The following is a 13,390-nucleotide window of genomic DNA, read 5'->3' as shown; positions in this document are numbered from 1 at the left end:
TTCCAGCTCAACATCAAGTGCAATCAAAACATCAAATGAGATACCACTTCACACCTGTTAAGATGGCTGTTACCAAAAAAATAGAAAATAACAAGTGCCGGCGAGGATGTGAAGAAAATGGAACTCTAATGGGAGTATAAAATGGTGCTGCCACTGTGGAATACAGTTTGACAGTTCCTCAAAAAATTAAATACAGAATTACTATATGATATACACAAATGAATTGAAAGCAGGAACTCAAACAGATACTTGTACACCAATGTTCACTGCAGCATTATTCACCCTAAACAAAAAGAAACAGCTTAAGTGTCCATCAACAGATGAAAGAATAAACAAAATGTCATATACCCATATGATGGAATTTCATTCAGCCTTAAAAAGGAATGAAATTATGATACATGCTACAACATGGATGAACCCTGAAAACACTATGCTAAATGAAACAATCCAGACATGAAAGGACAAATATATGATTCCACTTACATGAGGTACCTAGAATAGGCAAATTCATAGAGACAAAAAGAAGAGAGGTTACCAGGGACTGGGGGAAGTGGGATGTGGGGAGTTACTATTTAATGGGTACAGTTTCTGTTTGGGAAGATGAAGAAGTTCTGAAAATGGAGAGTGGTGATGATTGCACAACACTGTGAATGTTTTTAATGCCACTGAATTGTATACTTAAAAATAGTTTAAATGGTCAGTTTTTAAATAAAGATAATTGACAGTTTAAACAAAAATAATAACAATGTAGTGTGGGTTTACAATATACAAAAAAGTAAAATGTATAATAAAAGCACAAAGGTTGGGAGGAGAGAAATGGGAGTACATATTGCTAGGTTCTTATACTTTAAGATGGTAAAATATTACTTGAGGGCAGACTGTGATGTTAAAGATATATACTATAAACTCTAAAGCAAATACTAAAATAAGAAAACAGAGTTATGGCTAATAAGCCAACAAAGGAGACAGAATGTAAACATAAAATACCAAGGGTCAAAATGTAGCTTGATCCAAGGATTTATCCCTTGGAGTAACTCCTTAATAAAATGCAGTACATATTTTGTATCATCCAGTGAAAGGTTAGTTTATTAAAACCTACTCAGAGGTATAATTAAGTCAATGAAAATAAATAGCAAATGCACTTACTGCCCAGACTGGTGATGTAAAGCCCAGAATTGCAGCCTTAGCTCCATCAGCAATGTAAGGGGTAATAATTTCTCCCAGACGTGTATCTCTGAACAAGGCTCTAAGGATATTTAAAGCATGAACCTAGAATAAAAAGTTCAAAATCAGTTGTAGGTTGAAGACTGTGGTAATTCCAAATCTGTACATATCCAGTAGCATAGCCTCCAAACAAAAAAATTACCAAATTACAAGAAGAAATGGATAATTCACAAATAAAATAGATTTTAATAAAACATGCCTAATGATTGATAAATCAATTTTCTTAAGTTAGCAAGATTTGAACAATGCAATACAAAAGTTTGATCCAATGGACCTATGTAGAATCCCGCACCTAGCAAATAGAGACAATACATTCTTTTCAAGCACACATGAAACATTTATTTTTTAAAATGACCTCAAACCTAGCCACAAAGCCTCAACAAACACCAAAAAATTAATTTCTTACAGATTATGCTCTGATCACAGTGGAGTTAAGTTAGGAATCAGTTTCTTTACATACTTTTAAAACTGACACATTTTAAAACACTGGTCAAAGAAAAAAATTTTTAATATTTAGAGCTGAACAATAACGAACATGCTACACACTGACACTTGTGCGATGCATTTAAGTGGAACATAAAAGAAATGTACACCTTAAGTGGCATCTATTTAAAAAAAAGGCAAACCATTATATACAGAATGGATAAAAACAAGGTCCTACTGTATAGCACAGGGGACTATATTCAATATTCTGTGATAAACCATAATAGAAAAGAAGATAAAAAAGAATGCATATATATGTATAACTGAATCACTGCTATAGAGCAGAAATTAACACAACACTGTAAATCAACTATACTTTAATAAAAAAATGAATTGGAAAAAACGTCCAATTAAGATGACAGAAAAAGAACAATAAACTCAAAAGAGAGAAAGAAAATTTAAAAGAGTAGAAAATTTTAAAACGTCAATGACATAACTATGAGCATTAACAAAACCGAAAGGTGATTCTTTGAAATAGAAACAAACCTCTGATGAGACTAACCAAGAAGAGAAGAAAATAAGCAATATCATGAATACCAAAGAGGACATGACTAAAGGTACATCAGAGAATAAAACAAAAATATTTCTACCCTAGTCAATTAGAAAAATTAAGGCAAAATGAACAATTTCCTAGAAAACAGAACTAATCAAAACAAATTCAAGGAGAAATGGAAAAGCTATATAGATATTATCGTTATATAAAGAAAATCAATAGTTAAAAATCCTACTCATAGACCAAAAAGAAAGCAAGACACCAAACCCACCAAAATAACACACACACACATACACACACACACACACACACACGCGCACACACAAACACATACACACACACAAAGACCCACATGATTTTATGGACGAATTCTACCAAATATTCAAAGAATATATAATCCCAATCTTATTTAAACTGTTAAGAGAAGATGCCCAAGTTTATTTTATCAGTCCAGTACCACCTGGCTATCAAAATAAGGTAGGGACAACTACTTTGAGAAACGGTAGTATCTATTAAAGCTCAACATACACATACTCAATAACAACTCCTAAGTATCTACTCAAAAGAAATGTACATATTTGTTCACCATTAGACGTGTCAAAGAATGTTCTTAAAAGTACTGTTCTTAATAAATAACCCCAAATTTAAAACCACCCAAATTTTCATTGACAGAAGAATGGATAAATAAATTGTATACTATTACATAGCAATGAAAATGAATAATTCACAACATGGATGGATATCGTAAACTTAATGTTCATCGAAAGAAATCATATCAAAAGAGTATATAATGTATGGTTACATTCATATGAAATTTAAAAAAAAAACAGGTAAAGCTATGGTGTTAAAACTAAGCTAGTGGTTACATTTGGGGAAAAGGTACTGATTAGAAAGGAGTATGAATGGGCTTTCAGGTGCTAAAATGTTCTGTTTCTTGCTGGTTATAGAAATGTGCTCACTTTGTGGAGGCAAACATATTATTTGTACACATCTTTGTATGTTTGTTATAATTCAATAAAAAAATTTTAAAAATGAGGACAGGTACAGCATGAAAAAGGAAAACCACAGGTTAATCTCACTTATGAATCCAGTGAAAATATGTGAAAAAAATTTTTTTTTCAAATTTTTAGGTGAATCTAGCAATGTGTAAAAAAATCTATCATTTCAAAGTTGGGAGTTCATTCTCTGTAGGCAAAGATCCTATTACATTAAAAAGTCAATATAATTCATGATGTTTGCAAATTCTAGAACAAAACATTTATCTCAAAAATGCTTGAAAGCATTCAATAAAATTTGGTTTTCTTGATAAGAGACACGTTAAAACCTATAGCAAATATCAGATAACAACATAAGGATGTCTGCTATCTCTATTTCTATACAAAACTGTACTACAAGTGCCAGCCAGAAGAACAAGAAAATTTTTTTAAAGAATTAGAAGAGGGCTTCCCTGGTGGCACAGTGGTTGAGAGTCCGCCTGCCGATGCCGGGGACGCAGGTTCGTGTCCCAGTCCAGGAAGATACCACATGCCGCGGAGCGGCTGGGCCCGTGAGCCATGGCCGCTGAGCCTGCGCGTCTGGAGCCTGTGCTCCAGAATAGGAGAGGCCACAACAGTGAGAGGCTCACGTACCACAAAAAAAAAAAAAAAAAAAAAAAATTAGAAGAGTAAAGCAAATTTAGCATTACTAAGGATATGATTACCTATAAAGAAAATTCAAAGAATTTACAGACAAGTCATCAGTTGAATTACAGCAATTTGGGTAGGTAGCTGAACATTTCACAAAAGATGTGTAAGACTTTTAAGGAAAATTATTTTTAAATGTAATGAAAAACATTAAGGAAGATCTGAATAAGTGGAAAAATAAAGCCATGTACATGGACTGAAAGATTCAGTATCAAAACAAGAAGTCATTTTCCCCAAATAAATCAATGAATTTAAATTCCAACCAAAATTTAAAAAGGGCTTTCTGGTTGAACTTAACAAGCTGATTCTAAAACTTATATGGAAGAGCAATGGGACAAATATTGCCAAGGTAATTCTGAAGGGAAAAAAAAGGAGACTCACCCTACCAGTATCAAAACTTATTTAAAAAAATACAGTAATTAAAATAGCGATTTGGGCCCAGGGACAGACTAATAGAATAGAGCACAGAAACAGACATGCGTATCGACAGAAACAGTACATGAGAAGTGGCGTTAGTACGACAGCACAAGAGGAAAGGATGTATTATATAAAGAAAATATAAAGTATCTTTCTGACCCTGGGGTATGGAAGGCTTTCTTAAATGAGATCCAAATGCACAAACCATAAAAGAAAAGGCTGACATATTCCATTTTATTAAAATTTAAAACTTCCAGGCAATAACAGAATAATAAGCAAAGTGAAAAGAAGTGATAGACTAGGAGAAGATATGTGTAATTCAAAGAACCAAAAAGGAAAAAAATATCAGGAAAATAATTTTAAAACAACAAAAAACCCAACTCCTGCAAAACAAAGACAAATAACCAAATTAAAGCCAAAGTCTTTAAATAGGCAATTCACAGAAGTTATACTAAAGCCTAATAAATACATGGAAAGATGTTAAAGCTAGCCAGTTATCAGAGAAATGCAAAATAAAACTGGGAAACACAAATTTCACACCAGGCAGAAAGGAAAACATTTGTATACAATGAAACTCTGCTTAGAAATTAAAATGAACTTGGAGCTCACTAATTTTAAAAAATGTTGACTGAAAAAAAGCCAAATTATAAAACAATGTGTAGATAACACAATTCATGTAAAAAAAAAAAAAAAAGCTCTTAAAAGAATGAAAAAAATGCACGAAATGATTTGGTTTAATGATTACAGATGAGGATGAGGAGGACCAAAGGTAAACAGAATATGGAGGAATCCACAGTGTATGCAACTGTATCTTTAACGTTTTACTTCTTTTTTTTTTTTTTTTTTTTTTTGCAGTATGCGGGCCTCTCACTGCTGTGGCCTCTCCTTTGCGGAGCACAGGCTCCAGACGCGCAGGCTCAATGGCCACGGCTCACGGGCCCAGCCGCTCCATGGCATGTGGGATCTTCCCGGACCGGGGCACGAACCCGTGTCCCCTGCATCGACAGGTGGACTCTCAACCACTGCACCACCAGGGAAGCCCACGTTTTACTTCTTAAACTTGGAACTGATTTCATGGATGTTGATTATTCACTGTACATTTTTACGTGCTGAAATATTTCACAGATAATAAAAAAATAATACAGAAGTAAACCATGGGAGGGGAGAAGGAAAGCAAGTCATCATCCAACACCTAGAAGAACTGGTCAGAGATAAAATATTAAACTTTCACCAATTTAATAAAAATGGTCACTAGTGGTAATTAATGACCTTGAAGCAGAGTAAGGTAATAATTTAAAGTACTCTTTAAAACCAAATTTCACTATTTTCAAGTGTTCTTATTAAACAATGTTATTTTTTAAAGTGATAGTCTAAGAAAATGGAGCCAATTATATTTTTCACACTTTTTGGGGGAAAATAAAATGATCATTTCTGAAAGGTGATCAGTAACTTTTTATTTAAAATTTTTAAAGAAATTTCACATCGTATAGTCACAGGCCACTATGTGACATGTGTTAATAAACCCTATCCTTTCCCACCGGTCCACATTCTGGCCCATGGGCTTCCCTTTAATACCTCCCACAGGCTCTGACATAAAACCATATGTACTTGACTGTAAACTTCAGCTCTCAGTCTGTTCTCTGACCTAGCATGGGCCTCCCACAGGTGGGTAGGAACATCCTACTATGAAGCATTTGCTGAGAAAGCCTAGACAAGAAGTATCTGACAAGTATGCACTACCATGGAGTGGAGTGGAGTGAAGCTGTGAGGAACACTTAACCCAAATTCATACACACACATAAGTACATACTTAACTCAACGTTAGCAGTGACATAAAAAGGAGTATTAGCTAAAATTAAAATATGAATATACCCAAAGCCAGACACTACATTTTAGGGAAAGATCCAACTGCCCAATCATAAAATATACATCGACTCAAAGAAGCACACATGAAATTTGAAGGTGATAGCACATTCCTTTTTAAATTTTTAGATACAGTTGTAATATTACAAAATATCTTGTCTAAATTGAATGTTTTCACCACAGTTTAAAAACAGATCATCTTGGTCAATCTATAACAACTAAAGCAATGGTTTATTTTGTGGACTGGAAAAACCAAACCAAAACAAAACCCCTCTGAATAAGCTTCAAATGTCTGTCTTATCCTCAAGAGTTCTGTACCTTCAGCAGATTTTTTTTTTTTCTTTTTAAGTACAGCAAACATTTAAAACCACCGCCTTCCTAGCAGGGTTTGTATATTTCCATTATTACCTTAGGGACTGTGCTCTGTGAGTCATCTGTAGGTCCAGCCAAAGAGATTAACTCTTTCATAGTTATTTTCAACAAATCCATTTTGCCTTTCTTAGGTTCAGATGCCAACAATGCCTATGGAAAAACAAGACAGAAATTATCAGGACTATTATTTTATATACACCTGTTTGCTACTTCCCAGAATTGATTCCCCAATGCAAAATCCCCTTTATAAAAACATGTGGTGTTAAGCAAGTTAATTAAGCCACGTGGCCTTGGGCAAGCAGCTTAACCTCTCCATCCCTCAGATTCTTCATCTGTAAAATTAGGTGGTGATATCACAGCATCTCTAAGGTCACCTCCAGTTTGCTTATTAATTATGTAATTCTAAGAGGTTGAAAATGGCTCTTGTTGACATCTCTTCTAAGACCATAACTGGGTAGCAGGTCTCAGACACAATAAGCACGTCAGTTTTAATAACAAATTTATCCAACAAGAAACTTCTCTTCACTTGAAAAACAAAAAACCTCTGGATTAAATTTTTTGTAAGGATTTGGAAACTCCCTGGAGATTGATCAGTTATTTAATTCTTCACAAGAGTCTACCTGGAGGACTATCAAACTGTAGCACTGGAAACTCCATGGGACAAAAGGAAATACTACAAACTTCAAAGTGGGTCCTATATTTGAATATTCAAGAGGTGCTTATTTATTTTGTGTCTAACATTTTGCCAATATTCAATAAACGTAAAAATAGGAATATCAAACCACTTGAAGCAATAGAAAGGAATGAAGTAGTGATACATGTTACAATACAGATGAGCCTTGAAACATGATGCTAAGTGAAAGAGGACACAAAGACAACATATTATATGATTCCATTTATACAGAGACAGAAAATAGATTAGCAGCTGTGTAGGACTGGGAGTAATGGGGAGTTTTTCTCCATAGCTAACACCAAGCAGAGGTTTCCACCAGAACAAGAACATTACTTTATTGGTAAGTTATGCTAGGAAAAATGGGGCCTCTCTGAGCAGATTTTTCCGATAATTTAGATTTTATTCAACTAAAATAAATAAGAAATCTATATATGATCACTAATGTGTCTCCTAGGAACGATAGTTCTTTTTCCCCAAGAGCTGTGCATAGTTATGACATTCTTCCCAAGGCTGGGCTAAGAAGGTGCAGTTCTGACCCCTCTATCACTATAACCAATATGTAGTACCAGTTGGGAACCAGAGATGGAGGCACACAGCACAAAGATGCAACCAAACCTTGCTGTTGCATTAACACATGTCCTCAGACAGACATATGAGGCAAAAACACACTAGGTCAGAATGAATCAGAGGCAGGAGAATGACCCATACTGGTCCAGAACGGGTCAGATCAGAGAGGAGTCGATTTCTGAAGGTCACCAAAATCTACCCAGCAGAAGCACCTTGGTGATCTCTATGCCAAATCAACCTCCACGACTGGTGCCCGTTGTCATAAAAATCATGACTCTGCGAATTTGAGGGAGGCATAAGAAAGGGAAAGAAAACATGTTGGGGCACTAAAAAACAGACTTCATTTCACTTATTTTCATTGCTTTTTTTATATCACCCCATTCCTAGATTTTATCTTCCTGAATATTAAACAAAGATCATTCAGGTCGGGTCTGATTTAGTATCGTGAAGACTTGGTTTTTATTCTTTGGATTCATAATGGTGACAGCCTCTTAATTTCAACACTGTGGAAATAAAATATTTTCTTATCGAGTAGCAATATCTGAGTATGCTGATATGAAGCAATCTTTAAGGTATAACATTAAGTGAAAAAAAGCAAGAGACAAAACAGTCTCTTGTGTGGAGTATGCTTTCATCTGTGTTAATAAAGAAAACGCACACACACACACACACACACACACACACACACACACACACACACACAGAGCAGGGTGCCTGGGCTCAATTCTTAGTGCTGCTCTTACTATCCTTGTGGCCATTAGCAAATCACTTACCTAACTTTTCTAAGGCCCAGTTTCTTCATCCACAATATACGGATGATCATAGGACCTACCTCATTGGATTAAATGAGATAACATATGTGAAATAACCACTTATAAAAGTTAGCTACTATTAGGATTAGGATTATTTTATGCATGGATATTTTATAGAAGGAGTCAAAAGAAATTGTTAACGCTGGTTGCCTACAGTCTTAAGGGTCTTTGACATGAAAGGAAGAATATTTTTTCTAATTGAGAAAAAAAATAAAGGGCAGCATGCGCACTTCCTGGAAGTGAGCAATGAATGCACCACAGCGATGTCTTCCTACTTCACACACAGGCGGAAATCTCTACCACCCTCTGTTCATATTACAAGATTGACCTCTTAGAGGGTTTGTTCCAAGAAGAGATCTGTCACAGGAACACACTGTCCACACATTAAAACAAAATCACAAATGCTATAGTACTTGTGAAATGTACTACAGAGAAGACAGAAATGTCCCTTATGCAATATGCTCACTTATATGTCAGGGGGGTTAGAATACACTATTATCAAAAGACCAAAAACAAACAAACAAAGCCCCCAGCTATGATCCTGTAGATAAGTATCTACCTGTATGTAGAAAGGAATTCCAGCGCTGCGTCTTGTAGCACAGAGTTTAGATGAAGGATCACTGCATCTGATTTCCTCTAAAACATTCCATAACCACTCTTCCGGTAGCTTCTGCAGACTCAAATCAGGGCACCTAAAAGGCATATATAAAGCAAACATTTGGCATTATCAGGTACCAAAAAGTAAAAGCATAAACTATCGATATACATTAACACTGTTAGGAAAGAATAAACATCCTTACATTCAGAGGGAGGGAAACTAAAAAATATCTCACTTTCCACTTTTCACCTACTTTCTTCTTTATGATGGGTCTTAGCATTTGTAGCTATTATAGATTCCATTTCTTACAAAAGCATGAAGAGCATGTGTCTTGTGTGCAAATGAGCTTTAATATCTAGGCCTGCACCCACGCCCAAAATGTTCTGAAGGTTAATCAAACTCTCACCAATGTTCTATATTGCAAAATTCAAGATTTCCAACAAGCAGAACACAACCTTATAGTTTACTGTAGTTTATATTCTACAGTTACAGAGATTATACATATTCATATACACATTTTTGAAAGTGTATTTTAGTAATCATTTTAGCTTTCTCAAGTGTGGCTTATCACAAATAAAATTTTCATCCACATCCTATGGAGAATTCATAAAGCAAGTTATTTGGAAAGAACCTTGAACATTTTAAAGTTATTTGGACTTTACTGTTAGTAAGATTCTGCTGTACTATGTTAACTGTTATTCTAGAGTGCTTAAAAACATGTGACTTTTAAAAAATTTTTCATCTTATGCCCTAATATACAGTTATATAACATTATCCTAAGAAATAGCATATTTAATGTTAGACAGGCACAATTATTTTAGAAGGATCATAATTGGATTTAACTAAAATTAATACGAAAATAAAGAGGTAAAGTCCAAAGGAAAAATACTCTCTTTTTTAAATTGAAGAAGACAGTCTTCAGCAAGATAACTGATTTCTAATTTGTAGAGAGAATTAGAGCTCTTAAAAACATGTGGGTTTTTTTTTAATTGAAGTATCATTGATTTACAATGTTGTGTTAGTTTCTGGTGGGGACTTTTTTTTCTTTATTTTAGTTTGGTGTTAAGATAGACAACTTCAGTTTCTGACTAATATTCCAAATAGCAACTCAAATTTAGTTGTTTATGTCTTATATAGAACAAAATATACATAAATAATACTACTTTGAAGGAGGCATTTTTTAAAGTTTGACATGGGCCTAAAAAACATTATTTCAGCCACAAATGTTACAACCAAATCTCCCTACTCCCAGCAGGCCCTGTGATTTTAAAGGTTTTCTTTTAGCCTGGCTTGAAGTCTATCACCTTGTTCCTGCTTCTTCCCCCTCAGCTCCCTCAGCCATAAAAACCAGCCATCAACAGACTGAACCACAAAATTAAGAGATTCAAAGGCAGAACAACCAAATGCAAAGTGTGAACCTTGTTTAGATTCCAACTTGAAAAAAACAAATGTAAAAAAAGATACTTTGAAATAATACAGATAGTTATGTATATATTAGATATTATATGACACCAAGGAATTATTTATAGGATGTGCCAATGGCATTGGGGACATGGAAGAAAGTATTTTTTAGAGAGGCACACTGAGGTGCATAGGAGTAAAAATAACATTTCAGGGATGTACTTTGTAACACTTCAGCAAAGGACAATGAAAGGGATAGATGAAGCAAGTGTGGCAAGGCAACTGCTTGCCTTGCCAAGCAGTTGGCAAGGTGGTTCATTACATTAGTCTCTCTCTCTCTCCCTCTCTCTCTCTCTCTCTCTCTCTCTCTCTCTATATATATATACACACATACACATACACATATATATACCACACACACATACACATATACGTGTGTGTGTGTATATATGTTTGAAATTTTAATACGCTTTATATGTTTGTAATTTATGTTTGAAAATTTTAATAATAAAAAATCCATTTCTATGTTTGAATTTTTTATAATAAAAATAATCCTCCCACACTTACGTTACTTACATTACTGAAGTTATTTCCCAATCACTGGGTTTGTATCTTTTAAAAATTATGATAAATGCATCTGTTTCATAGAATAATTTCTCTAGTTTACTACTAATATTGCCAATGTGGTATAATCCTCACACAGTTGCCCAGTCAAAAGCTGAAATCTAAATCCCTAGGAGTTGTTATTTAAGTGCTAATGATACAGTTATGGATTACTGCTTTTTTTGCTCATTTTTCATGGTCTTTTAAGTACATTTGGGTTAATTTACACCACAATGGGTGAGCAGAGAAAAAAAAAAAGAGAATTAAAGCAAAGTCACCTTTCTGTGATCTAACCATGCAAGAAAAAGCTGGAGTCACAGAGGTGAAAAAAGAAGACTACTTGATCTAAGGTTATCTGTGGATTTCATTTACTTATATTTTCTTCCCCACCACAGGACCACTGGCAGTGAAGGACTGGCTTACAGATAATGCTTCAGATGAAGGTTAAGTATTCCTGTAGGAATTCACTATGTAAGAAAAACGAAGGGGAAAAGGAACTGCAGGAGATGGGGATACTCAATGAAATACTAGGACAACAAATACTAGTTCAGTAATGCTCCTCCTCCTCAACGCCGTTCCCGGGCCTCCCTGAGCTGGCACACAGAGGTTCTAGCAAAATCAGCCAATCTGAGAAGGCAGGCAGGTTTGGGATCAGAGTGGGCCACCTCGCCAGGCATCACCCTTCCTTGCCTGAACTTACAATGGCTCTTGACTATTAAGAAATCTTGAGCTAACTCATTTTCCATCTTGATCAAATCTTCCAGTTGGAAAGGTCCCCTATGTCCTGGCTCCAGCCCTCCTACTTGAATCTAACCTTAAAAATTCTTCCAAATTCCTATGCAGACCTTCTGTTCTAGTAAGGTTGTTCACTTTGCAAATTGCAGTTCTTTGTTGATCTGGAATAAACCCATTTTTGCTGGAGAAATAACTGGCAGTCTATTTGGTTTAAGTCAACAGCTGATACCGGAGATCTGCTGGGTTCTAGCTCTAGAAGCAGAAGTAATGGCCAGGAAGTCAGTTCCTGTGGGGTAACTTGCCTACCTCCTAGGAAACAGGGAATTTCAGTGGCTCCCTCTCCCATGAAAGGTTGTAAAGGCTACTGCCAGAGCTGCTTGGGGCTAAAGCAGTAGGAAAAGCCATGGGTCCAAGGGAGACTCTATCAACCAGGCTGATTACTAACTAGGTGACCAGATCTGTGATATCCCCAGTATCACTGTGGATGGAAGATCCAAAATGCCACTATTTAATCTAGTTCCTCTGCTAGAAAGGAATGAGCCGAGAGAGAGAGAAATAAATAAAACAAACTAACTAAAAAGCCTCCCAATCATAGCCAACAAACCAAAATTCAAAACAGAAATAAGGTTTTTATTAAAAAAGACATCTAAAAAAATCAGTAATTAGAACATAAATTCACTCTACATGAAGCTTAATTTTATGGAGCAGTCTGACAAAAACATTAAAATAACTGCTTAGATACTCAAGAGCTAAATGAAGGAATAACTTTCACACTATTTTTAATCTAGCAAAAAGAGATGGCGGGGAGAGAAATTAAATAATTTACCCAAGGTTATATACAACTAACAAGTGACAGAGAGAGAATAAAAATGTAGATTGACACCAAAGCTCTTGCTATTAATAAATTAAAGGCATTATTTCAAGGTGCCTGTCCTAAATGCTCAGATATACATTTGGTTTGATCTGGTTCATGATAGAGGTATTATCAACTCTCTTACTATTTGCTTCAGTAGGTTTCATTCAGTCATTTGGAAAAAAGATCTATTAAGTACCTAGTAGTTGCTTGGCACTATGCTGTGGCCTAGGAAAGAAGCAGTAGAATAAAAATTCCAAATTACACACAATTCAGGAAGGAGGTTCCTATGGATCTAGAATGCATTACCAGAGTATATTGTTTTTAAGGACTGCCTTCCTAATCACGTTTTAGTCAGGTTACCGTTCAAATTGATTTCAGTCCCTGAATATCCACCATCAGAGTAGGGGTTAAAATAGTTTTGAAACAAACTGTGATATGGATAGAAAGCTAGCTGGAGAATCAAAGTATCCTACAGAAAATCCACTCAGCAGACAACCTACTTGTGACTGACTTGAGGTAAACTGTGTCACACTCAACTCCCTTAGATGACTGGGGACATTTATTACTGTTAATAAACTGTTTTCTTACATTAACTGAATGACTCATCGCGG

General features: G+C 35.2%; 1 protein-coding gene across 3 annotated transcripts in view; it reads right to left on the bottom strand.

The window, feature by feature from the left end:
• THADA (THADA armadillo repeat containing) overlaps positions 1-13,390 on the bottom strand; it is a 312,182-nt gene that overhangs the window by 223,579 nt on the left and 75,213 nt on the right. For all 3 annotated transcript variants that reach the window (XM_079941582.1, XM_079941583.1, XM_079941584.1), the window contains 3 exons: positions 9,146-9,278; positions 6,571-6,684; positions 1,147-1,269 (listed from right to left, as the gene is read on the bottom strand). In XM_079941582.1, the coding sequence (XP_079797708.1) occupies positions 1,147-1,269; positions 6,571-6,684; positions 9,146-9,278 (370 nt within the window). The remainder of the gene's footprint in view (positions 1-1,146; positions 1,270-6,570; positions 6,685-9,145; positions 9,279-13,390) is intronic.

The sequence above is a fragment of the Stenella coeruleoalba genome, assembly GCF_951394435.1.
Source record: "Stenella coeruleoalba genome assembly, chromosome: 13".
Taxonomy (NCBI): domain Eukaryota; kingdom Metazoa; phylum Chordata; class Mammalia; order Artiodactyla; family Delphinidae; genus Stenella; species Stenella coeruleoalba.
The sequence above is the reverse complement of the archived record's forward strand: the minus strand, read 5'-3'. Positions and strand labels throughout refer to the sequence as shown.